The sequence below is a fragment of the Canis lupus genome, chromosome 19 (assembly GCF_003254725.2).
Source record: "Canis lupus dingo isolate Sandy chromosome 19, ASM325472v2, whole genome shotgun sequence".
NCBI lineage: Eukaryota > Metazoa > Chordata > Mammalia > Carnivora > Canidae > Canis > Canis lupus.
The window spans coordinates 3806659-3834430 of NC_064261.1; the positions used below are offsets into that span (position 1 = coordinate 3806659).

The window sequence follows — 27772 nt, forward strand, 5'->3', positions numbered from 1 at the left end:
TCTTTTAAAGCCTTTTTAAGTAGTTGTCTTTAGAAGAAAAGGGAAGAATATTGATGGTTAGTCTTGGTTTCAGATTCCTACTTTATTACTTACCTGTCAGTGTTTAACTTTTTTGAGTCTGTTTCACAGTCATAAAATAGTAATTCAAGATTGTGAGGACTATATAAAATAAATATACAAAGCACAGTGCTTGTGATGTAGTAAGTGCTCCATAAGTATTTCCTTAACTTCATTAGGACCTTTGCTTATGTCTTCGAATATGGAGAAGGTCTTTTATACATTAAAACAGAACATTTGTTTACTTCTCTGTTTTATTTTTCTCTTTCCTTTCACTTCACTTTTTTTAAAAAGGAAAATGCTCTATACCTTCAGTCTGTGCTTTTTCCTTGTTATTCCTTCCTTAAGTTACTGTGCTTTGGCACCTACATTTATCATTCTTCTGAAGCTCTTTATTAGATTTCAAAAGCCACTCCTCTGCCAAGATCAGTTACCCATGGAATCATCCAGAAGTAGATCCTTCTTAATCTGGACTTCTTATCTACTGAAACATTGTATTCTAGGTTTCCTTATTACCCCTTGCATGGACTGTGCTATTTATGCTTCTGAGCTTTTGTGCAAGTATAGTTTTCTATCAATACTGTGATTAGATATTATCCATTTCTTCAAGGCCCAGCTACATGAAGCTTTCCACAGTGGTTATGGCCTACATTAAGGATGCTCTTTCCTGATCTTGTGTTAGACCATCTGGACTAAAGCACTTGATCATTTACTTTCTTATACTGTTCTTGTGTGTATACATACTCCTTTTGTTTTCAAAGTGGATATATAAGTCTCTTGAAGACAGAGACCATATATTTAAATTTTGTTGAATATAGTATATAGTGTTTAACACATAGCTCTTAGGAAATGAAGATTGAAATAAATTGATTTTTGCCTCAGTATTGCAGATAACTGAGAACCATCTATATAAAATCTTAAATATATTTTCTTTTTTGAAAGGTTTATATGCTAAACCTTGAATACTTCAGTGTTATTTAAAATATAAAAAGGTAGTCATCCAAAAACATAAATATGACCATCCAAAATATATCAGAGCCATAATGTTGTCATATTAGATTAACTTCATCTGAAGGTCACAACAGGTTTTAATCATTCATTCTTATACCTAAATTTGATTTTTTTCTTATAATAAAATCAATACATGCTCATTGGAGAAATTGGGAAGTATTAAAAAGAAAAAAAGTGAAAATCACTCATAATCTTACCAGCAAGGGAACAGCAAGTACTTCTTTTTATATTTCCTGCTGGTCTTTTAAAAATGTATATTTTAAGCAAAATTAACATCATGTTCTGTAATACAAGTAGATTTATTAATCTTTACAAAAGACATGGCTGAAAGCAGTCTGGTAGCTTCTTACTTCTCTCTTCTGATCCTTAGGACCAGGACTTTGGTTTTTAACCAGGTAGCAAAACATAAAAATTTGGTGTTAATAGTTAAATAATTCAAGAAAACTTTTTTGTGATCAACAAAATTGCGTTTAGATTCTAGTTGAAAAGGTAGACAAATGATAAGAATTTTTACATAATTCAACAAGAAAGAACTGCTTTTTTTTTAAGTAAATGAAAGCTTAGCTTTTTAAAGTGCAGTTTTAAAAAATAAAACGAGATTTCTGTCTTGAAAAATAAGTTCAAGAGCCAAATTTCTTTCTTGAAAAATCTCAAGATTAATTTGACTTCATGATGAGCTGTGATAACTTTTGTATTTGTTATACCATCAGAAATCCTCCCTGTGGCACAAAAGGACTCTTTTAATTAGAACATATTGTTGCCACAGGGAGGTAGAAGATCGACATGAAAAACTGGGGATCTGAAAAGGAGCCCCTATCCTAGGATTACCTGAAGGTGAAACAGATTGAGCCAGAAGGAAGACAATGCTGGTAGGTTGGTTTTTAATTTACTAAGAATGTTTACAATTTTACATTTAATTACAATTATTTCAACTACTTCTACCATATTTTTGTTTAAAGGGTGACAATGATTCCTCCTTAAGGAGAAAAAAATAATACAACAGTATCTTTCCTCCTAAATAATTTGTTATCTTTGCTAACCCCTGCCATGTTCCTAATATTTGTTTCTTTTTATAGATTAAGCTCTAGGGCTATTTCATGCCTCCACTTCCTTGGAAGCTACTACTGACTGAACATCTTCAAGTCTTTTTTTTTTTTTTTTCATTTCTGTTATTTCTGCTTCTTAAATCTAACTTCTGCTGCATTTTTATTTAAAGAAGCATTTTCTTTCAATTATCTACTTTTTGAGTTTAGCCTAGTCACTAGTTTTCTAAAAAGGTAAAACATGAATCTTAAGTTTATTTAGTTTTGATTCTAGAACTGTTTGAATTATTATTGTACTGTGATTTAGACCAGTTAGAAAGCATTATTAGAGAAAAGTTTAAAACATTTTAATAACTGTGTTTCATTTAGCCAAGATACAATCTATTGTAAGAAACATTTTTAGACCAATAAAAGAAGTAAATGCTGCCAATTATAAATTTTAGGATACCATCAGTTGTAAGACACATCTTGATTTCAGAGGTGTTAAAATGTGAAAAAAAAAGTACATCTTAGAATTAATGAAATACGGTATCATGCAATTAGGAATATTCCTGAAAATCCCTATTTACTGGGAATTGGACATTACAAGTATCAAGTTTATAAAAAATGGAGGTGAGTTGTGTTTGTGGAAGCCCGTATATGCTGAGTAAAGTCACTAAATTCTTTACTTGTCTTTTAATAGAGGGTGTTTAAGTGAAAAATCATTTAACCATAGTGTTTAAAAGTATACAAAGTAGCTATAAGGTATTAAATTATGAAGAGTGTAGAAGATGAGTGTTTTAATATGACACATTTACTTAAATCAATAGAGTTTTATTGTAGTTGTTACTTTTTATAGAGATTTTGCGATCCAAAAAGAAAATAAAACAAAGCTTCTGCTTTGTCACCTATAATTGAAAAACCAGGATCCTTTAAGGCCTCTTTAAAATAACAACTGATTCTTAGTGCACTTGAATATATGTTTTACAGGTTGTTATGTAAAGGAAAAAAATAGTGGCCAAAAGTAAAGAACTACCTTGCCAGTTAATAAAGCAGAAACGAAAAGGAATGGTTTTAAATGGTATTTGTATGCTCTAAGAATCATGTTTTATATAGAAGGAAAGAGAAGTATATATAGCTAGAAAACAGATCAATAAAGGGCGTTTGCTTTTGGAAACTAGTAGCACTCATTCTTTTGTGCTCAGACTTTTAGTTTTTATTTTTTATTTATTTTTTAAAAAGATTTTATTTATTTATTTGAGAGAGAGTGAACGAGCAAGCAAGGGGAGGGGCAGAGAGAGAGGTAGAGAATGATCATAACCCCGAGATCATGCCCTGAGCTGAAATCAAGTGTTGGTTGCTCAACCAACTGAGATACCAGACATTTTAATTTTTAAAACACTAGTTAATTCTCAATTTCACTATTTAACAATGTGTCTAAGTAATAAATTTTTACTCATTTAGACGGAGGAGAAGGCTAAATATTGATTATATAGAATTTTAAATGAGTACACAAGGTTTATAAATGTCAAGTAGGGATAGCTAAAGGTTCTTAAATGTAGGAATGCTTTAAAACCTATCTGTAGGCAAAGTATCCATCTATTCATCCTCTACCAGCTGTTACTGAGGGCTGTAGCTGTCAGGCTCAGAGCTGAGTGTCTTGTGGTAAATAAGACCCTGTCTTTGCTCTCACCAGGCTTTCAGCTATATGGAGGAATGAACAATTAAACATGTTATTATAATCAAATGTGATGAGCCTTATGAAAGGATTAATGAAAGGTTTAGGGAGTATACCACTGGGGAATGCCTAGGAGGGCAGAGAGTGCCTCCCTGAGGAAGTGACATTTGAGCATATTTGAAGGGTTTGAAGTAATTAGCCAAGCAGAGACTAGCATGGTTGGAAGTCTGGAGGAAGACAAACATGGACTATTTGAATTATAGAAGGAATTGAATATAGCTAGAATATGGGTTATGGGAAGGAAAGGGGATTAAAATGAAGCTGAAGAGGTAAGAGAGTCTTATTGCTGACGACTTTGTAAGGTTTGTGTCTCTTTGTTGGGCTTTATCTAAAAGGCAATGGAAAGCCTCTTAAGAGTTTTAAAAAACAAAGTCTGTTTCTTTTTTTTAAAATTTTATTTTTAATTAATCAATTTATTTATGACAGTCACAAAGAGAGAGAGAGAGAGAGAGAGGCAGAAACACAGGCAGAGGGAGAAGCAGGCTCCATGCACCGGGATCCCGATGTGGGACTCGATCCCAGGTCTCCAGGATCAGGCCCTGGGCCAAAGGCAGGCACCAAACCCCTGCGCTACCCAGGGATCCCCACAAAGTCTGTTTCTTATACAAATTTAGTTGTTTCCCAAATAGTACTGTAAATGAAAAGTAAAACAAGACAATCAAGGCATTACCTAAAATAAAGTCTGAACTCCTTAGCTTCTTATTCAGAAGTCCCTACTAGTTGGTTAACTATTTTTATTCACCTTCCACTAAATGGTCTGCCTCTGTAGATCGGAGCTATAGGTATGCCCATCGCTTAAACTAAACTAAAAATGATAGAGATTAAGGTAGTCGCAGCTTGCCTTTCTTTCCAGAATGCAAAGCTGCGTGCCTTGGTACAATGTTGTTTCAGGAAAGGGAGTCGTTGTCCCTTATGCGTCCTTCATGCCCACTTGTAAACTGGGAAAGAGGCTTGTGGGTTTTCTCAGGTTCATGAAAGGGCATCACTTAAAGGGGGTCAAAGAACATTTTCAACATAGCGATGAACTTTTCTAGAGTTTTTTTCATCTTTTTTGTGTCAGGCCTCTTTGATCATATGGTGAATTCCAGCCTCTGGGCCTTCTCACAGAACAATTTTTTAAAATATATAAAATATAATATCTAGGATTACCAAGGAACCAAATACAGTAAAATGTAGCTTTCAGACTATTTTTAATTGTGATATATTAATGCACTTGCCTTGTTACTAATGCATTAAATAATGAGAGCTAGTGGCAGATCTAATTTATGCCTGTAATTTCAAACTAGTGATGACCATAAATTATATTTTGAGATATCTGTAATAACTATAAATATGAGAATATTTATGATTTCTGTTGGTTATAAAGTCACAGATATTGCCAGAACTATTGTGATTGTGCCTTTATTTGAAATGAAAGTGCTTACTTTCAATTAGAATATGAGAAGCAGTTTTTCTAGGTCTCATCCATGTATTATTTTTCTCATACTTTCCTGCTCTGTAATTCTGTCTACCGCTGTTGTTTTTTCCCTAATAACTCATAGTAGGGATCTGAAAGCCATTTTATTTTATTTTATTTTATTTTATTTTATTTTATTTTATTTTATTTTATTTTTTTTGTTTTTTTTTTGAAAGCCATTTTAAATGTCGCTTGAATTGAATACACTTTTATGATCCTTGCTAAGGAAAAAAAAATGGCCTTCAACTATGTAGTGGTAATTTTCTTTCTATGTCTCTTAAATTGATTGACCTCATTTAACTTATTGTAGGACACTCTAATTTTTGAACATGTAGTATATTTCTTTAAAGCCTCATGTAATATTTTATGACCTGTGTTTTGAGATCCCTCTATTTCCAGACAAAAATTTCTGTGGCCGGTGGTTCTCAAATTTGACCACACATCAGAATCCTCTGGAGCACTTGTTAAAATACAGATTGCGAGCTGCACACCTCCAGTGGATCTGGGATGGGACTTGAGAATTTACATTTTTAACAAGTCCCTCGGTGGGTGATGCTGATGCTGATGTTGGCCAAGGGGTCATACTTTGAGAACCATTGCCTAGACTATTAGGAATGATAGTGCTGGAAGAGAGCTGCTGCTATTGTGAAAACCCAGTTAATGTACTAGCTTTTATGATACTGTGTTAGACCTATCACCAAATATTGTTATTGGGGTGGGGGGGTAGATACTAAAATTCTTTTAGGTTTATATGAGATAATGTAATGAATTCCTATGAATTAATTTATCAGTAAATATTAATTGAGCATCTACTATATGCCAGGCACTATTCTAAGCATGGACTAGAGGGGCAGACCAGACAGGCAACATACCTGCATTCAAGGTGCTTAGAATCTTAGAATCTAGAAGAGAAAGCATATACATTTGCCATACTATAGAACTGCTCTGTCACAGCTCAGATCACATAAATGAACACCTCCTGAAATTGTTCTTTAATTCGCAATTAAGCTAAGACCATTTCTTTTCGAACATTTTGAAGCAGCAGAAGTTCTCCCTCTTCCTCTGTCATATGATACTCATTAAGTACAGTTGAGATACTGGTAGGCTTCACATTTATATGTACAAAGTACTTACATTCAAACAGCGTCGTGGCTTCTAGGGAGTAAGTGATTCAAAGTTGAATAAGGCATGGGGCCTGGCCTCAAGCTTACCAACTAAATTAAGATACACAAGCATTCAAGGAAATAATACTATGGAGTAGGGAGGGCTGGGGAAAGTTGAGAAAAGACAAAGAATTGCCAAATAGGGTAGCTAATTTAAAGGTTCCACATTATTGCATTTTTGCTATGTGGTGGGACATTTTAAGTTTCATCGTGAGGGCATAGTTGACAGTTAAGGCCTCTGGGTTTAGGGGCAGAGGAGCAAGTCAAATGGAATTAAGCATTCCTAAATGTCACCATTTTAATTTTTTTATGTGTGGAAATGGGCCCATGAAACCCATGAGCGACTTTTTTTTTTTTCCATTCACAAAATCAGGACAATGAAAAAACACAAATTGTTTGCAGTGCTTAGTTACAATTTGGGAGTGGGTAGGAAATGAGATGGGACTAATTGTTATTTTTAAAATTGTGTTTCTGTAATTTTTTTCATTGGGTATGTCAGAGAAGAAAATATAACCCATTTCTTCTCTTTCACTTAGTCATTTTTAAGACAGAGTGCCAGTTTTTATAATAGATATCCCATATTCTCCTAGATTAAGGTCAATGCCTGATCGTAATTGGATGTTTGAGTTCTTTCCACTTTGTTTCTTAAAGATTTATTTATTTATTTGAGAGAAAGAGCTCCTGGGAGAGAGGGGTAGTAGAGGGAGAGAATCTTTCAAGCAGACTCCCTCCTGGATCTATCAATTTCTTTCCATCTTTGTTGCTACTAGCTTAGACCAATCTGTAGTTATTTGTTATTATATAGGTTACTACCATGGCCATTGGCCTTCTAACTTCTTGTCTTCATTCTTGGCCTTTCTCCCTTTTACTCCAAGCAATGTATTCTCTATATATTAGCCAAAATGATTTTAAAAATATATTTGTAAATTTAATCATTACACTCCCTGCCCTAAAACCTTTCAGTAGGTTTTCTTTTTTCTTTTCTTTTCTTTTTTCCTTTCAGTAGGTTCTAATTGCACTTAGGATAATATTCAGAAATTTCAACATGGCCTTCAAGACACTGAATAATTTGGCTCCTCTCACTCATTTGGAAACAATAATAGCAACAAAACCAAAACCCTAAAAAACAAAAACAAAACCCCAAAACCCTAATATTTAAAATTTCTTTACTATATTGTCAGGAATAGTTCTTAGGGCTTGACATATTAATATATTAATATTCTAAACAACCTTAGTCTGAGTAACCCTTCCAAGGTTAGACAGTTCTTTAAGTGGTGGAGCAAGGATTTAAATTCAGATAGTAAGTAGGGCTCCAAGAGTCCAAGCTCTGAAGCATTATACTCTGATGAATTATATTCCACCCCTTTCACGCCAGTACTCACTCACACCCCCCCCCCCCCCAACACACACACAGTTATCTTTTTGGAGTTCCACAAATCCAAACTTGACCTTCATAGGGTGCTTACATAACACTGTTTACTTTCCAGTTTTTCGGTTTCATACTCCTGGTCATTCTTTAGATCTCAGTTTGAATGTCACTTTCTCAGAGAGGGATTGCCTTTAGCTGGTACTCATCAATCTCAACTAGAGGCTGTTCTGTTATTTTTGTCCTAGGCCCCCAGTTTTCTTTTTTGGTTAGTAGCTACAACTTGTGATACAGTAAACTCCCACGATGAGGTGATTAAATAATTCTAAAAACCTTAGATCACAAAAAATATGGCTTTATTGTGAGTTTAATAAAACGACCCAACACAGTGTGTTGAGGAAGATGTGTGGAAGGGGTTCCAGGACTCAGATAAAGACCTCCCAATCAGTCAAAGGTCTGGTTGTGGTTTGGTGCCACCTGGTGGGTAGTTGTGTATTCCAGTGACAGTTGTTTGAGGGTATAGTGGAAGACGGGAGCCAATTACCACCAGTTAACTTAGCTGAATTCATTCATGTATTCATGGTGTTCTATTCTGTTCTATTTATGTTTATTTAATGTTTCCACATGATGCTTCATAAAACCAGGGACCTTATCCTTTGCATTTACGGTATTGCTCAGAGTTAGGCACCAAGTAAGTTTTCAATAAATTATTTGTTGATTGAATGAGATAGTAAATGAGAAGACATCACGAACCAGAAGAGAATGCCAGGAATTTTGTATTTTATTTAGAGATTGACAAGCAATATGGTTTAACTAGATGTATGGCTTTGTAGAGGCATATGGTAGAGAGAGAGGTAAGGCTAGAAAGATAGAGTGGAACCAGACTGTGGTGGCCTTTGAATAAAATAGTTATTAGGAACTGTGTGAAATGTGATCTGGAGAAGATGAGAAGTGAAAAGGACATTTATTTTAAGCAACTAGCACATACTAACATAATAGAAATAGAAGGTATAGCTTCTAAAATACTAAGTTGGGGGTAGTAAATAAAGTAAACTTGACCAATCTAATAAAAGGCAACAAAGGAGAAAAAAATGGAAATACAAATCATAAATCAAAATAGTAGAAATAAGTCCAAAACACCAGAAATTATATTAAAATAATCTATGGTGATCTTAACATGAGTCTGTGTTATTTTTAACAGATACACAAAACAAAATGTTATAAAAAGGATAGAATAATATCTTCATCCAAAAAATCCTAACCAATGTAAGCTGGTGTAATAAAATAGAATTTAGTGTAAAAAAATTTTTTTTAAAGATTTTATTTATTTATTCATGATAGTCACACAGAGAGAGACAGAGAGGTAGAGACCCAGCAGGCTCCATACAGGGAGCCCGACATGGGATTCGATCCCAGGTCTCCAGGATCGTGCCCCGGGCCAAAGGCAGGCACCAAACCACTGTGCCACCCAGGGATCCCTAGTGTAAAAAAGTTTTAATTGGGGGCAGCCCCGGTGGCTCAGTGGTTTAGCGCTGCCTTCAGCCCGGGGTGTGATCCTGGAGACAAAAGATGGAGTCCCATGTCAGGCTCCCTGCATGGAGCCTGCTTCTCCCTCTGCCTGTGTCTCTGCCTCTCTCTCTCTCTCTCTGTCTCTGTCTCTCATTAATAAAATACATAAAATCTTAAAAAAAGTTTTAATTGGGACAGAGACTCTTCAAACTGCTAAAAGGAACAACCCAGAAAATAGAATCATCATAAACTTATATGCATCTAACAACATAGCCTTGAGATATCATTTAAAGCAAAAACTTTTAGAATTGCAAGTAGTGGACATGCCTACAAAACATGAGACTTTAACACACCTCTGCCAAAATTGAAAAATGAAACAGATAAAAAATGAAAAATGAGATCAAAGAATTGAACCACAGGATTGACAAACCTCATAAACTAGAGATATGTGGAACATTGTACCTAACCTAATAAAATGTTGTACAGGGTTATATACTTTTTTCAGTTATATGTAGGTCAGCTTTTAACTGTGTACTAGGTTATAGACAAATCTCAACAATGTCCAGAAAATCTGTATCATTCAAAATGTATCAGTTCATCATAAAACAATAAAATTAGAAAACGAGGTGAAAATCAAAATACTTTATATTGTCTCACTAATTAATGGATGAAAGAGAAAATGAACACTATAAAATATTTGCAACTAAATAACAATGAAAGCATTGCATATAAAAATTTGAGATGGGATTTAAATAGAACCCACTGGAAAATTTAGTAGCTCTAAATGCACTTATTGGAAAATATGAAAGATATAGTGAGCATATGTTCATCTAGATGGTAATAAAGGTCCAACAGAATAAATCCAAATTAAACAGAAGAAATTATAAAGATAAAAAATAAATATTAATGAAATATAAAAGAAAATAGTAAAACCACAAAGTTTAAAAAAATAGATGAACCTCTGAGAAGACAGATCAAAGAAAAATGAACACTATGAAGAACAAGAAATATGACCAATAGAATAGTTTGAAAATCATAAGAAAATACTATGAACCACCTGTTGCTAAGGACTTTGAAAACCTGTGGACAATTAAAAAAATATAAATGTATGTAAATTACAACTGACTCAAGAAGAAATAGAAAACGTTCAAGTCAGGCTTTTAAGTTCTTTAATTTTACATATGCATTTCCTCATTCAAATAAAATCCATCAGACCCAGGCCTATTACTAAAATTTCAAGGAATACATAAGCCTTATTATACAATTATGGAAACAGTAAAAGAGAGAAAGCTTTCCCAACTTATTTTATGGAGGTGTAGTTAACCTTAACTTTAAAATGGACCCAGCATTTAAAAAAAGTAAGTTTCTTGCTGAATTTATGTATCATAATAGCTACAAATATTCTAAATAAATAATAGTAAATCTAGCACTGGTTTAAAAACACAAAATGGGGTCCTTGGGTGGCTCTGCCTTTGGCTCAGGTCATGATCCCGGGGTCCTGGGATCCAGTCGTGCATTGGGCTCTCAGCTCAGCGGGGAGTCTGCTTCTCCCTCTCCCTCCGCCCCTCCCTCCTGCTCATGTGCATACCTTCTCTATCTCTCTCAAATAAACTCTTAAAAAAAAATACATGATGACTAAATACATACTAGGAAGGCAAAGAAGGCCATTGGAAAATCTGTTAATATAATTTGCCATATGAATAGATTAAAAGAGAAAACCCATATAATCATCCCAGTAGATCCAAAAAGCATTTGTTAAAATTCACCATCTTCTGAGACTCTTAATCTGGATTGGGACTTGATAAGGTGTCTATATTAAAGATTTATGGCAAGTATCATATTTATTATTGATATATTTATTTATTAAATAATATCATATTAATTATAATAGGGAAACAGGGTGTCAGCTCCCATCTTTCTAACAAGCGTAATTTCCAGGGATTCTAGCGAATGGGAGTAAGAAAAACAACTAAAAGTCATGAAGATCAGAAGGGAAAAAACAAAATTGGTATTCACGATGTTTTAACACAAAAATTCTAAGAAACTGTATAGATTTTAAACCTGCATAGAGAGTTAATCAGGGATACTGTATACAAGAACAACAATCAGAAAATGATAAAGATGTGGTGTGTACACACACACACACACACACACGCACACAATGGAATATTACTCAGTCATAAAAATAGAATGAAGTCTTGCCATCTGTGACAACATGGATGGACCCAGAGGATATAATATGCTAAGTGAAGTAAGTCAGACAGAGAAAGACAAATATCATACAGTTTCATTTAATATATGTGGAATCTAAAAGAAAACAAAAACCACAAACAGGTCCATTAATACAGGACAAAGTGTTGGTTGTCAGCTATGCTTCAGTAATGAAAATTTAAAAATAAATTTTTTTTTAAAAAAGATCCCATTCACAATGGTAAAAAAAAACTTAAATAGGTATCTAGGAATAAATCTAACAATAATATGCAATGCCTTTATGAAAATAATAATTTAACTTTATTGAGGGGCATAAATAAGTGAAGAGATAAACAACTTAAGAGAAAATAGACCAAAACCATTTGATTTCCTTTAATCCTTAACCCACAAACACACATGGAAAGATGGACAAGATAGAGCTGTTAATTCTTCTGCATCTATATATTCAGAACAATTCCAGTCAAAATCTCGAGAGGACTTGGTTTTGGAGGAATTTTATAAACTCTTAGGTAAAGATCCAAAAATCTAGACAATTATGCAAAAGAACAAATTATAGGGTGCTTGCCCTCCTTCCTACAGGAATGATTCTAAGGCCCTAGAAAAATTTTATTTTATTTAAAGATTTTATTTATTCATGAGAGAGAGAGAGAGAGGCAGAAACACAGGCAGAGGGAGAAGCAGGCTCTATGTAGGAAGCCTGATGTGGGACTTGATCCCAGGACTCTAGGATCATGCGCTGGGCCGAAGGCAGGCGCTAAACTGCTGAGCCACCCGGGGATTCCCCTAGAAAAAATTTAAATGTGTTGTTGGCCTGCAGACAGTTTATGAGGATAGACTAGAGACCCCAGAAACAGAGTAAGAATGTATTTATACCTGGCATTATACCTCTATAATAGACATAGATTTATAAGTCAGTGGGAAAGGATGGACTATTTAATAAGTTACATTGATAATTGACTTTTTATATAAAGAAAAAGGTTTTAGCTATTTCATACCCTGTTTTTTCAGTTGATGTATTCCTTTCTACCCTTTTTTATTTATGCAGCAGTCATCTCCCTCGCTCATAAGCATCCAATGTAATTTGATTAATACATATTTTTAACATATTGTGTATATGCTGTCGTATATATTTAACATTTATATAAATGGTCTTATGTATCCTACTGTTTCCTACTCTTTTTGGTAACTACTGTTTTTAACATCCATGCATGTTGCTTTGTATGTATCTAATGTGTTGCTGCTTATTGCCGCACAATACTCCACTGTAGATATCCATCACATTTTATTTTTGTAGCACTGTAGATATCCATCACATTTTATTTTTGTAGTCGCCCAGTAATGGATACCCATAACTCCTTACTTGTGTCAGCTATTGTTGCATAACAACCACCACTCCCCCTAAAGTTTATTGGCTTAAAACGAGAACTAGTTCTTGGTTTTCCTGACACTGTGGATTCTAGCCATTTGGTTCTGCTGAGATGAGCTGCACTGATTTCCCTATCTGTGGTCATCTGTGGATCAGTTGGGAGCTCACCAGTCTAGGTGGGCTTCAGCTGGTACAACTGAGCCCTCCTCCCTTCTTTCCAGTTATCTTACATCTTTTTCTTACAATGTTGGTCAAGAACTCTAATATGATGAGGAGTGGTGATAATAATTGGCATCACTATTTTGTTCCTAATCTTGTAGTGTATTTCAAATTTCAACTTGAAGTTTAATGTTTGTTGTAGTTCTTAGCGTATAGGGAATTCCCATCTATGCCTTTGTTTTGGTTTTGTGTTAAAGATGGTTTTTCTGCATTTTTTGGGTAGATCATAATTTTTCTCCTTTAAATCTATTAATGGGGCCAGTTAATTTATGGATTCTCAGATGTTGAACTCTCCTTGCATTTAAAGATACATGTTGCTCATCATTTTGCTTTGTTTTCCTTTAAGTTTAGGACCTTTCATAAGTAATATGGAAAGGAGGTTTTGGACTACATTTTAATTTCTTTACTACTTAGTACTTATTTTCTTCTTTATATAATTTACACAGTTTATACAAGTCATCCACATTTAAACTTAACATATAATTGTTCAAAATACTGACTTATTTTTTATATGTATTGTCTCTGTGGTTATTTCTCCCCCTTTAGCTTTATATTTGCGCTTTCTTTGTTTTTGATAATTCTTGCCGAGGTCTGTTTTACTAATCTTTTCAGAATCATCTTTTGATTTTGTGAATCTGTACTATTTTTAAAAATCACTGTTCTCAGGACACCTGGGTGACTTGGTTTGTTAAGCATCTGACTCTTCATGATCTCAGGGTTGTGCGATCAAGCTCCCATTGGGTTCTGTGCCAGGTATGGAGCCTGCTTAAAATCATCTCTCTCTCCATCTGCCCCTTCCTGCACCCTCTCTAAAAAAAATTATTGTTTTCTATTCATTTTTCCTATTCTTTTTAAAAAAAATTTTTTTAATTTTTATTTATTTATGATAGTCACAGAGAGAGAGAGAGGCAGAGACACAAGCAGGCTCCATGCACCAGGAGCGCGATGTGGGACTCGATCCCGGGTCTCCAGGATCGCGCCCTGGGCCAAAGGCAGGCGCTAAACCGCTGCGCCACCCAGGGATCCCCACATTTTTCCTATTCTTTATTATTTATTTCCTTCTATTTCTTTGGTTTTGTTCTGTTGATTTGTCCATCTTTATGAATCAAATGCTTAGCTTGTTTAAGACCTTTTCGTCTCCTGACCTCTGAGTTCTCTTTTGTGTCACACCTATTTGACATATTATATTTTAATCATAATTCGTTTCTACATATTTCTTAGTTTCTTTATGATTTCCTTTTTTATTCCAGGGACTATTTAACATACATTGGAAGGTAAAATGTGTATTAATTTGACTGCATCAAAGTCTAAATTTTTGTAGGACAAAGGATACTATAGACCAACCAAATTAAAAGTCAAACAGCAGTTTGGCTGAAGGTATTTGCAACACATATCTGAATTATCATCTAGAATATGTTAACATTCTATAGATCAATAAGACAAAAAGTATCACAGAAAAATGACAAAGGATGTGACTAGGCAGTTTAAAGGGAAGTATTATAATAGCCAATAAGTACGTGAAAAAGTAACCTCAGTACTTAAGTACATGCAGATTAATATGACAGTTTTTTTGTCAGCCAACAGATGGAAAAAATTTTAAAGTCTGATTATATTTTATATTGACAAGAATTTGAGAGAAGTGGATACTCTTAAAACATCATGTGGAATTTTAGGCTTTCACAGCTACTTTGTGTGAGTGACATAAAATTAAAAATGCACTACTCTATTATGTAAAAATTCTATTTGTATGTAAAAATTTATATTATATACTGTGGAGACAATCTAGCACGCATGTTTAAGGAAACACGGAGGAGTTTTTTGCAGCATTGTTCATAAAAGTTCAAAGTGGAAATAAATTTATTTGCTGACCAGTAGATAATTTGATGAATAAAGTGGGATAAACTCATGCAGTGGAATAATGTGTAGCATCTAAAAAGCATAGCTATATTTATTTATACCAACATGGATAGAATGTAAATCTTGAATGGAAAGAAAGAAAATTTTAGCATGGCATATATAGAATAATGTCATTTATGTACCCAAAGCATGCAAAATAGTATATATATTACTCTGGGATTCACACACACACACGTACACAAAAACATAAAAGTGTAAAAAATAGACTAGAGGACTAGAGATAAAACTTAATGGTAGTAGTTTTTTCAGAGAGATGGGATGGTGAATGAGAACTGGGGGTGGTAGTATTCAAAGATGCTATCTTCCCCTGTAATGTGTTATTTCTTATGGAGAATAAAACATTTTTAGGCATAAATAACAAAATGTTAACAGTTGTTGGTTCTGGGTGTTGGGAAGGTGACTGTTATGTTATTTTTTATAATTTCATGTATCTTTTAAATCCTCCTCAAAAGTTGTATAGTAGACATGTTCCTAAACTAGGATCATAAGTGACTCAGATTTGTAACCTGGGATGATGGTAATGTTATTGATAGAAGAAACAAAGGAGATTTGTAGATAAAAGACCTTTAAGTACCAGTGGGTTGGCCAAATAAAGATGTTTGCTATATAATTGGAGATTAGAACCTAGATCCAAAAAAATAAGTCAAGCCTGTAGTCAGTGATTTTTGAATCAGTAAAGAAATAATATTGAAAATCCCGGCAGTCACTGGACAATAAATACAATTCTTGGGAGAGTGAAGGATGAAGAGAGAAGGTGGTTAAGGATCCCACTTTGGGAGAAAACCACATTTAAGGGTTGTGCGAAAGTGGATGAAATCAACTGAAATAGAAAACAAAGGCGGACAGTTTATTCTCATGAAAATTAAATGAAGGAAAGGTTTTCAGTAGCAGGTGATTAATAATGTCACTTGTTCAGAGAAGTAGAGTCAGGTGAAGACTAAGTGGAGATAGATGGATTTGGCAATTCAAAGCTCAGTGATGACCTCTGAGGAACTTTTGGGTGGGTAGAGTGCAGAAGCTCTCTTGTAAGAGTGAAGAAATTAGTTGTTCTGAATATTCCTTTAGGAATCAACCAAAATAGTATTTGATTTAACTCCATTATAAATTTTTTTCATGAACATGCTAAATGAGAATGTGTGTTATTAGCTCTTACACAGTTTCACAGGAATTGAAAAAAATTTCCAAAGTATTCAAGATACTCCATATTCTCTAATGATAACAAACCCAAGCCCTTGAAATCACTTGTCATAAATGTTATCTAAAATATAGAGATCATTAATTATTTAAACTCATTTTGCAGGAGGTCTTGTACATATGGGTGCTTAATAAATGCTATTTGGAAAGAGCTGTTTGTCTAATACTGTTAGAAAAGACTAGCTACAATATCAGTCTTCTAGGAGTGGCTGCTAAGAATCAGAAGCAGTGTGTCTACCTTCACCATAGAGTGAAGAGTCAACAAGCTCAAGGAGGGTCTTGCCCAGGATAACTTAATAAGTAAAATGCAGAAAACGTGAATCTAAACCAAACCATCAGCTTTTTTTCTTAAGGCTTTTATTTATTTATTTTAGAGAGGTAGAACATGAGGGAGCACGCGGGGGGGGGGGGGGGGGGGGAGAGGGGAGGGGAGGGAGGGACAGAGAATCTGGAGCAGACTCTGTGCTGCCCTGAGTGCAGAGCCCCACTTGTGGCTCCATCTCACTCACTGCCGGGAGATCATGACCTGAGCTGAAACCAGGAATTGGACTGAGCTACCCAAGTGCCCCAAAACTATCCATCTTAAAAATGGTACATAATGAATCTTTACTCAGTGTAGAGTGTTTGTAGTCCATAAATGCATATGGCAAGGTAGCTTATGATAAAATAACTTTTAGTAATCATGGATCTCTTTGAGAATCTAAAACAAGCCATGGCCCTTCTCTTTAGAAAAATGCTCATTGTACTAACAAAACGTTGGCTTTGTGAACCCCTCATTAAAAATCTATCCTTTATAAAGGCTTTTTATACATATAAATACTTTAACTTTCCAGGGTCATAGTCCAAATGTAGTATATACTCACTATTTCTCTAATTTCATGTATAATCAATTTCATATATCATACTGTCTTTAAGGATTCGACCCTTAGTGGGAGGTCTGTGTGAATTAGGAAGGCTTAATTTTTTTCTTTTGTTATATAACAGTGCTACCAGGTGTAATAATAGATGCCTAGGACAGAAACTTGCTCAAAGCAAGTGCTAGATAATTACTTGTTGAATAAATGGATGAATATGCAACTATGGGTTCAAACACCTTCATTTTAATAATACTTTATAAAAACTGACTATTAGGGATCCCTGGGTGGCGCAGCGGTTTGGCGCCTGCCTTTGGCCCAGGGCATGATCCTGGAGACCTGGGATCAAATCCCATGTCGGGCTCCCTGCATGGAGCCTGCTTCTCCCTCTGCCTCTCTCTCTCTGTCTGTGACTATGATGAATAAATAAATAAAATTAAAAAAAAAAAACCAAAAAAAAACTGACTATTAAGTAAAACAAATCAGCAGTATAAAAAACTGCAAATAGATAATAGCATAAAATGTGAAATAATTCATTTTTTTCTCTGTAAATCTGTAGACTGTACTTCTACATCAGTTGTCAAGGCTGATGAATTAAGCTTTGCTGAGTGGTCCTAAATCACTTGATTTCCAGTTTGTCCTTGATAAGCATATTTTTCTTATAGTGTAGTTTTCTTGACTTTTTTTTCTCTTAAACATTGCCAACACATCATATCCCAGCTTTAAATTTTGTTAGTAATTCAGTTGTATCAGAAAGCTTAGACCATCTGGCCTCTTACTCTCCTACCATTCACTGCTTAAAATTTTTTTTCATTTTTTTTCTCAATTTGTCAGAAAGACATTAACCGTTGCTTTAACGTTTGACATTAAAAAGCAAAACTTCAATCATTTTGCAACTTATAGTTCATAAATACAGTAGCAGTAAAAGGGATTTAACTTTTAATCTATTTTAGGGCACCTGGGTGGCTCAGTGGTTGAGCGTTTTGGCTTCGACTCAGGTGGTGATCCTGTGGTCTTGGGATCGAGTCCATGCCCCGTTCCCCCCCCCCCCCCCCCCGCAGGGAGCCTGCTTCTCCCTCTGCCTCACTCATGAATAAATAAATAAAATCTGTTTTTTTTTTAAGGATTTTATTTATTCATGAGAGACACACAGAGAGAGGCAGAGACAGAGGCAGAGGGCGAAGCAGACTCCATGCAGGGAGCCCGATGTGGGACTCGATCCTGGGACTCCAAGATCACCTTCTGAGCCAAAGGCAGATGCTTAACCGCTGAGCCACCCAGGCGTCCCTAAATAAATAAAATCTTAAAAAAAACCCTTTTCATCTGTTTTTTAATTTCTAAGTTTTATAGAAGATTGCTCTTTAGAATTTTTGACCTTGAAATAATAAGATACTACATGACTGATCAAATTATTTAATTTCTTGGGCCCTCAGTTTTTCCTGGCAGACACAGGCAGAGGGAGAAGCAGGCTCCCTGCAGGAAGCCTGATGTGGGACTTGATCCCAGGTCTCCAGGATCGTGTCCCAGGCCAAAGGCAGGCGCTAAACCGCTGAGCCACCCAGGCTGCCCTAAATTGGTGATTCTTAAATAACTCTCATTGTTAGAGAGTTGTTATTACTAACATAGGAAATTGGCATCCTTCTTCCGAATTGTAGGAAGATAGCATTAATGCATGGAACGTCTACTCCCTTAGATTCCAACCCATAATTCTTTTTAAACTTTAAAGTCTGTGCCTTTTGTTTTTATTAGTATCTAATAGAGCACATAATTATATATTTGGTTTTTAAAATGTAATGTATCTAACATGGTAGTGAGGAAGAGAGATCATGATATTCAGGTTCTTTATTTTTTGAAAAATTCTAGGTGATGTTTCCTCTAGGATTTTTTCAATCTGTAACATTTTATGATTCTTTATACTAGTTAAATGCAAAGCACAAATGAAATCATCAAGGTAATCTAAAAATAAAAACATCTGAAACTTATATGGTACTGGAAACAATTATATATCTATATCTCTCTCAAGAATGTTTTCCATTTTGGTTACTATGGGACCGTAAAATCAAAAAGCCAAAGGAATCTATTTTTTTTTTGGTTATATTAGACTGTAATGATAATGATTATATTATAAAGACTTATTTTTAAAATGGAGAGGTTGGAGGTTAAGAGTTGATGCCCAGACTATAAAGAATTAAGAAATGGGAAGAACTGCTCAGGATTCTGTAGTTAAAAGTTAAAGTTATTTATAAACTTTACCCTTTTTTAAAAGCCTAAGCTGTGAAATGTAACAAGAGTTTAAATGCCTTCCTTCTGTATTAATTTTCCTTTGCAAACAAATTACCCCAAATTTAGCAGCTTAAAGCAGCAGTCATTTATGGTAGTTTTTATGGTTAAGGATTGGGGAGTAGCTTACTTGCTGGCTGTAGCTCAGGGTGTTTCCTGAAGCTGCAGTCCTCTGAAAGCTTGGTTAGGGCTGACGGGCCGGTCTTCTAATTAGCTCAGATGTAAGGCTGTCGGCAAGATACCGTTGTTTCTTGCCTAAAGGGCCTCTCCACAGTTACCTGAGTGTACTCATGACATGGCAGTTGGCTTCCTTGTAGAGTGACCCAAAAGGAAGGGATCAAGCGGACCGTTTCTGAAGTCCCACACCATCACTTCAGCTTTATACTGTTGGTTAGAAGTGAGTCACGAAGTCCAGCTCACACTCAAAGGGAGAAGGGCATTAGGTTCTATGTCTTGAAGGAAGGAATATAAAAGAATTTTCAGGGATGCCTGGGTGGCTCAGTCGGTTAAGCATCTGACTCTCAATTTCGACTCAGGTTACAATCTCAGGATTGTGAGATCGAGGCCCATGTTGAGCTCCACACTGAGTGTGGAGCCTGCTTCAAATTTTCTCTCTCCCTCTCCTCCTGCCCTTCCCCTGCTTGCTCGCTCTCTATAAAAGAAGAAAAAAAAAGAATAATTTTCAGATGAGAAAATGGACAGGTACTAAATGCATTATAATTAATAGAAAGGTCTTGTTGCTTTGGTGCTTCAGTGGTGTTTGAGGTTAAGGGCTCTGGAGTTAGTACTTCAGTTCAGATCCTGGACCAGCCTTCCATGAACTGTATGACCTTAGTCAAGGAACCTTAGATTGCACATGTGTAAAATGAGGACAACAGTAATATATATTTCACAGGAACATGGAGAGGACTCTGTGAAAAAAGTGAAGGTAAAGCATGCAGCATAGCGGCTTTTGTTTCAGGAAGAGATAGCTATTTTATTTTATTTTACTTTATTTTATTTTATTTTTTTTGCCCTCGTAGGACATAGCTGGGATTTTGATGTAGGAGAGATCTTTCTGTAATGTCATTAGTAGAGTATGAATTTCTCTCAAGTGTCTACCATGATAAGCAATCCTTACTCAGTTTTTTATTCTGCTTATTAACACCTGCTTACTCTTGAAGACTTGAGAAATGCAGAGGAGTGTGCACACGTGCATACAGTATATTACATACACCTATTCACATGTCCTATAGAGTTTGAGTCATGATGGTGTTAGAAATATATATTTAAATCTTGGCACATGTGTATTTTTACTATCTTACTGTATTGTTAAAGATTTTTCAAACTCTTTTTAATGGAACAACCCATTGAGTGTCTTACTTCCTCAGGCAAGGTCCAGGAAATGAAACTCCTGGGGTCAGAGTGTGTGAACCTCTTTCAGGTTCTTGACATATAGTGCCACGCTGCTTTCCCGAAAGTCTGTACCAATTAATACCTCCAGCAGCAGCCGCCGCCGCCGCAGCCTATCCTTACTTGCTGTTTCCAATACAGTGTTTTTGGTTTCTAGGAAGTGTTGGTGGCTCTTGAAAGCCTGGTTTCGGTAGCAAGGCAGGACTGCATAGAGCCCGGGGAGTTGTGTTTTTACAAGAGCTGTACATTTATAGGAATATTTTCCGGCCTTTCTGAATTTATGGTCCCACGCCCGTACACTGTGCAGTATTAGGCAGGGGTAGATGCAGCTCCTCTTCTCCTGGCGCTCAAAGGGCAAGGCGGGGGGAATACATAGGATCAACATGTACAAAGTAAAATTCTCACATACCATTGACTTGTTAGGATCTATCTCAAGAAGCCAATTGTGAGGTGGAAGTTACCCATCAGGCTGCAAATCGAGTCGTGTACTGCATGTTCCTTCTTGAGCCACGTTAACCTGTTGCCTCCGGAAAAGATAAGCTTGTCTTCCTTTTTAAGTGTGTGAAAAGCTACTGGCTGATAGTGGAGATTCCGGTTTCTGGTCAGTTTTGGTGAGGTGTCAGCGCCGGCCAGGGCTCCCCGGTGTCCCCTGCCCCCCCATCCCCCCGTTAAGGTGCTGCGTGGAGCGGGCGGCCCCGGTTCACACCGACTAGGGGCGAGGGAGCTCCCGGCCGCGAGGCGCCTCCGGCCCAACAGGTGAGGCTGGGCCCGGCGCGGGAGGGGGCTCCCCGGGTTCGGGGGCCGTGGCCGGGCTGTGGCCTCCCGGCCGCTGCGGGCGGGGCGGGGCGGGGCGGGGGCGCGGCGCCGGGGCCCGGGGCCGGGGGGAGCGAGGCGGCGGGCGGGGGGGGGGGGCCGGGGGGGCCGGTCCCGGGGACTCCCGGCGACTCACGGTGCGGACGGCGCTGCTGTGCGGCCCGCGCGCGAGCCCCGGGGCGGCGGGGCTTCGGCCCCTCAGGGTCATTTCAGTGAGGCTTCCCGCGGGGGCGGCCCCTCGGCGGCGGGCTCGTCGTCCCCGCGTCTTCCTCCTCGTCCTGGTCCTCATCCTCGTCCGCCGCCGCCGCCGCCGCTCCGCGGGGGTCGCCCCGGCCCCTGGTCCCTGGTCCCTGGTCCCTGTCCGGGCGCGGGCCTCGTCGTCGTCGTCCTCCGCCGCCTCCCCCGCGGGCCGGGCCGGGCCGGGCCGGCGTCCGCCTCAGGTGCGTGCGGCCGGGGCGGCGCCGGCGGGCGGGCGGGCGGGCGGGCGTCGGGACTTCCTGTGTGGGCGCGGGGCGGAAGGATCGCGCCGCCCGCCGCCGCCGCCGCCGCCGCCGCCGCCGCCCCTGCCGTTGGTGCTGGGGCCGCTGAGCCCCGCGGCGGGAGGCGGGAGGGAGGCGGGAGGCGGGAGGCGGGCGGCGGGCGGGAGGCGGGAGGCGGGCCGGCCGCGGCTTCCTGTCGGCGCGCAAGGATCCGGGCGTGCGAGTGTGTGCGAGTGCGTGAGTGTGTGGGGCGCACGGCGTGGCCCGGCCGCGGGTTCCGCCTCCTCCCCCGCCGCCGCGGCTCGCGGTGGAAGCCAATGTGAGGCGGCAGCTCCAGCCCCGGGGTAAACATGGCGACGTCGCTGCAGGAGGGGCCCACGAACCAGCTGGATCTGCTCATCCGCGCCGGTAGGGACGCGGGAAGTGCGCCCCGCGCGCCGCGGCGGCCGGCGGGGGGCGGGGGCGGGGGCCGGGGGGGCCGGGGTCGGCGGCGGGCGCCGTCACGGGGCGGCCGGGGAGGGGGCGGCGAGCGCGGCCATGGAGGCGGCGGATCAGGAAGTGAGCGCCGCGGGGGCGCCTGCGGCCGGAGGGGCGCTGTCGCCGCGGGCTGCGCTGGGCGGGCGGCGGCCGGGACCCGCCGCAGCCGACTCGGGGCCCGGGGCGCGCGGCGCGAGCGCTGGAGCCCGGCGCCGGCAACCAGGAAGTGAGCGAGCCCGTTGTCCGCCGCGGCGCCTGCCACGCTGTCCGCCGCCGCCCGCCCTCCGCCCGCCCGGGGCTGCCGCGGGGCCCGGGGTAACGGTTCCCCCCGGGGCGCCGGGGGTGCCTCGGGGCCCGCCTCCCGCCCCGGCCCCTGCCCCTGCCCCGTCCCCGCCCGCGGGCTGCTGCCCGGCGCTCGGGGGCGGCGGTCCCGGGGGAGGACGCGGACGACGGCGCGGGGCGGCACGTTTACTGGGGCGCACGGGGGCGCGGGCGGGCGGGCGGGCGGGCGGCGCGGGGAGCCCGGGCGCCGAGCGGCCCCGAGCGGCCCCGAGCGGCCCCGAGCGGCCCCGCTCCCCTCCGCTCCCCTCCGCTCCCCTCCCCCCGGCCTCCCACCGCAGCGGAAGCGCCGCGCAGAGGACGGCCCGGCGCCGATTGACGGGCCGCGGGTCCCAATCTGCTCGCCGACAGGTTCCAGGCGAGAACGCTGGCCGCGGGGGGCGGGCCCGGGCGCTCGGCGGCCAATGGCGGCGGGGCGGGAGCGAGGCTGACAATGCACGCCTGGAATTGGAGGGAAGAGGAGTGTAAACACGGAAGTGGCCGCCGTGGGGGATGTGCGGCGCGGCGGCGGCGGCGGCGGCGGCGGCGGAAGGGCCCGGGCCGGGGCCGGGGCCGGGGCCGCGGGGGGCCGGGCGCGGGGACCCGCGGGGACCCGGGGAGGAGGGGGGGCTGCGGGGCCCGGGGGCGCACCCGCTCTGCACCGTCGGCGGGGGGGCTCCGGCACACGAGGGCGCGTCGCCCGACCTCGCAGGACTTTGAGCCCGAATGAGTGGCCTCCGTGCTTCGGCTGGGCTGGGCCGGGCGTTGTGGGGCACGCCGCGAGCAGCCTCGCACTCTGTAGCATGTCCCATCCCACGACTCAAAAGGCCCCAAGGAAAAGAAAATCACAGTTCACGGCGCGGCCCCTACAGCACGTTTCCCAGTTATTTCAGGTACGAGCAGGAACTCAAGGATCAGGAAGGCAGACCTTGGGGTCCTCCGTGTACGTTGGGTCCGTTAACACGGGCACATGGCTCCAGGGCCGGTGCCGAGGTGCCTGCGCCTGTGGGTCGCCCCGGGGAGCCTCGAGCCACTGCAGGTTCCGGGCTGACGTTGCCAACGAAGATGCCGCTTTGGCCAGCGTCGGAATCAGGAAGCTGAGCGGCCGCAGGTGCTCTGCGGGGAGCGCAGACCTGGAGCCAGCCCAGCCCCAGGCGCAGCCGGTCTCTCCCCTCCGGAGAAGGCGGCTTCTGGATTCTGAGGTTGAGCGTCGTTTTCTGGCCCTGGCGCATTCCTTCAGTATTTGTGGATCTTAACAGCTGAAGTTTCCTTTAGGATAATAGTGTTTTGTAAGGAATGTTTTACATATAGTTGTGTTCAGATTGCTTCCTCCATCATTTTCATGTAAGCTGAAGCTCTTACAAGCCCCTGTCGTAGAAGGAACTTGAGACAGGTTTGCTGATTGACCCAAGTGTTGAGGAAGGAAGGTGGTCGCGGATGAAGAACCACGGATCTCACTCAGTAAAAATTTATATTGCCGCCAGTTTCCAGGGATGTCGGGAGAGGCATGTTTGTGAAGTTTGTATGTGTAAAATAGAAGGGTGCCTTTTTTTCCCCCTTGAGGGGACTGTGTGTTAGGCATGATTCTTCCTTACAAAGGTCTTACAGTCTGAGTGAGGAGACAGCTGTAAATCTCCCTAGTACGGAAATGCTGATACAACTACAGTGATTGCTGTAATGGTTTGATTACTAGTGCTCTAATGACTGATTATTAATGAAGACTTACAGAGGCGATAAGCTTTAGGTTGAATATTGGCAGCATAACTCTTGTTTCTAAGCAATTACAAAGCACTTCATATTACCAGTGCTGTATTGTTATATTAGGGTACCAGGGGATATACTTTTGCTGTTAATTTTCCTTCTTTTGAGGCTTAACAGTCAACTTTAGTTATCAGCTTCAGCTTTAGTTACCAGCATTTTTTTTTTTTTTTTTTTTGCTGTCAGAAGAGTCTGAGTTAAGAATGAAATAAATAAGCTTGTTTATTAAAGATCATTTATTTCAACATACAAAATACTTTTGTGGTGAAGATTTGACACATTTTGTGAAACTTTGACTTACACCGTGATGTATGAGAAAGAGTCTAGACCTGAAGTCAGGAGAGGAGGATCACATCTCACTGTCACGGAACTAGCTCTGTGTTAGTGACTTAACTTCTTTAACGCTTCATATTTTGGTAAAAGGACAAGATTGGCTAGGTGATCTCTACATAACTTTTAAGGCTCTAAAATTATAAGTCGTTTCAATAATTTAATGGAAAGTGAAGGCTTCTTTTTCTTTCTGGATTTTTTACATTACATGGTGTGAATGAGGTGTGTCTGTAAGGTCATTACATAATTGGGAGGTTCATTTCTGCTAGCCAGTGTTTGTGCCAAATTGGAACTTGCAGCCAGGTCGGTCTATACATTGAGTGAGACTAGGATACAGTTTTGGATCATCTTCATATACGTATACATAAAAGTTCTATATATATATATCATATATGTATATACACACACACTGTTAATCTTTCATGTATAACAGATTACAGGAAAAACATGCCTATAGGGAAAAAGTCTTTATGTGAAAGTATTGTGTACCTATGATCTAGATTTTCTGGAAGATTTTCAGTTTAAAATGTTCTGCCTTCTTATTTTCAAGTATACTTTCTTTGACTTGTTTCTTCTCTTTTTGAGAAACTGAGAATTAAATTGGAGAATTTGAGAGTTGAGAGATATGGTCACCCAACTTTTGTTCTATTAGGTCGCTGTTATTAAATGGGAGGGAGGGAGTTTTCTGGAAATCTAGCTTAAGTATTTTAACTGATAAGACAAATCTGTCTAGTTTGTCAAAGTTCATTGTGAAATTTGAACTTGAAAATCTTATTTCCAGTTTACTGTAAATGGAAATATCTGGTATCAATCTTGAAAAGTTAAATTTGAAAACAATTTAGGATGTGAAAAGATGAAGCATATGTTGAAATAAAACTGGAAGAATGGCATTCACTTTTTGTTTTTATTTTTCAAGATCTATTTATTTTAGAGAGTGAGCGTGAACACAGCTGGGAGGGGCAGAGAGAGGGAGAGAAACTTCAGCAGACTCTGTGCTGAGCTTGGAGTCCCAACGGAGCCCAACGCGGGGCTCAATCTCACTACCCTGAGATAAGGAAGGACCTGAGCTGAAACCAAGAGTCGGAGGTTGAACTGACTGTGCCACCTAGGCCCCCATTATAAAAAAAAAAAAAAAAAAAAAAAAAAAAAAAGGAAGAAAGAAAAAATAAATTATTTAAAAATGTGTTTAAGAAATTACTTTTCAGAAGTCATTGCAGCATTATTAGTAAAATTCATGAAAAAAATGAGTCGATGAATAACATCAGTATTTAAGGATTCAATCAGGATAATTGAACATAAAACAATTTCCTTTAGAAACATGTGGCTGGTGGAGAAGGGCAGGCAGGAGCATGTTCTTGATAATTATTTAGATACCTTGTGTTATCTATAGCTTAAATGTTCAAAGGGATGCAAAGAAAGTATTTATGAAAAACTTGACAAAAACTCCTTTATGTGTAAGTGGACAAAGTGCTGCTGTACTTACGGAAAATGGAGTCATCGTTTTTCATCTGTACACTTGTTTAAAAGCTAAAGCTTATAGAAACATGAGGATAGAATTGGGTGTTATTACTATGTTTGGTAATAAATTATAGCTGCAGTTCTTAAAGACTGAAATAAAATCTGATCTGAGGATCTGGGGAGTCAGTCCCTAGACTCTTTCAGGGAGTCTGTAAAGTCAGAATTGGCTTCATAATAATTCTAAGACATTATTTGCCTTTTCACTTTCAGAGTTTTCTAGAGGCGACGTGATTTGATTTTACAGGAAATTCAGTGAAGAAGCAAATATGAATCCAACTGCTTTCTACCATGTATTAAAAAGATTTACCAAAATGTACAACAAAGCTACTCACTAATTTTATTATAGAAAAGCTATTTTTTCATTAAATTACTTAAAAGTGTTAGGTTTATTATCTTAAATGAATTGATAAATATTTTAATGTCTTCTTAATTTCAATTGAATAGAATAATGTCTAAAATTAGGACTTACATAAACAGAATCTCTTTGTGGTCCTCATTAGTTTGAGTGTGAAAGTTTCTTTTGACCAAAAAAGTTTGAGAGTAGCTGTGTTGCAGTTTTGTTTTTGTTTTTTGTTTTTTGTTTTTTTTGGTTTTCTTTTCTTTTTTTTTTTTTTTTTGGTCTGCACTTTTCAGTACCATAGCCAGTAGCTATTTGTATTTGTGGCTGAAAAACTGAATTTTTAATTTTTAAAAATTTTAAATGTAAACTTAACAAGCTGTGGTAAACTTTTATATTGATTACATCTTGAAGTGACAATAGTTTGGCTATCCTGGGTTAAAGGAAAGGCATTAATTTCAGTTTCCACTTTTTAAAATCTGGCTGTCGGAAATTTGAAAATTATACGTGGCTCACGTATTTTCATCAGGGAGCTCTGTTTTAGAAAATAATTTTAGTTCCTTTTTCCTTTTAAACTTTTAAATTGTAACTATATTGATTAGAAAGTCAGAGAAACCAGAAAAGATGGAGTGTCCCAGAGTTTCACCTTTGCCTCTCCCCCTCCCCTTTTTATTACATTCATTTGTATTCTTCACTCACCTATTATGCCTTGGGGCATTAGAAGATAAGCTGTGGTAAGTCAGGTGCCTGCTTCTGCCTGCTTGAGGGATGACCTTGTATTATTAGTTTATGGTCTTTTGCTTGTAGGGACATACTACTATCATTTAAGGAAGGGTTTTCTAATTTTTTCCCATTGCTCTCAAATTAATTGCTATTTTTATTTTTGACTTTAAGAACTTTGTTATGAGCTAGATCCATTGCCAGTATTCTCTTCTGCAAAGCTGAGAGGTATGTCTCTTGTCAGACTTAATTACCAAGTTTGGTATT

General features: G+C 39.5%; 1 protein-coding gene and 1 long non-coding RNA gene across 21 annotated transcripts in view; one reads left to right on the top strand and one right to left on the bottom strand.

The window, feature by feature from the left end:
• The window catches only part of ELF2 (E74 like ETS transcription factor 2), a 99673-nt gene that overhangs the window by 56111 nt on the left and 15790 nt on the right, over window positions 1–27772 (top strand). For 2 of the 20 annotated variants that reach the window (XM_035702104.2, XM_035702107.2), the window contains exon 2: window positions 1835–1937. The exons of 13 other annotated variants lie outside the window; for them this stretch is intronic. Coding sequence is in view for 4 of the 7 variants with exons in the window: in XM_025462262.3 (XP_025318047.1) it covers window positions 22398–22455 (58 nt within the window). In the remaining 3 variants the exon portion in view is untranslated. Of the gene's footprint in view, window positions 1–1834; window positions 1938–22240; window positions 22456–23617; window positions 23736–27772 lie in introns of those variants that run through there. 5 more of the 20 variants (XM_025462262.3, XM_025462264.3, XM_025462261.3 and 2 more) reach the window with 3 other exon arrangements.
• LOC118351474 (uncharacterized) lies at window positions 18908–21602 on the bottom strand. The gene is made up of 2 exons (XR_004806942.2): window positions 21165–21602; window positions 18908–20015 (listed from the first exon to the last, which is right to left on the bottom strand). It is a non-coding gene; the product is annotated as an uncharacterized LOC118351474 (long non-coding RNA).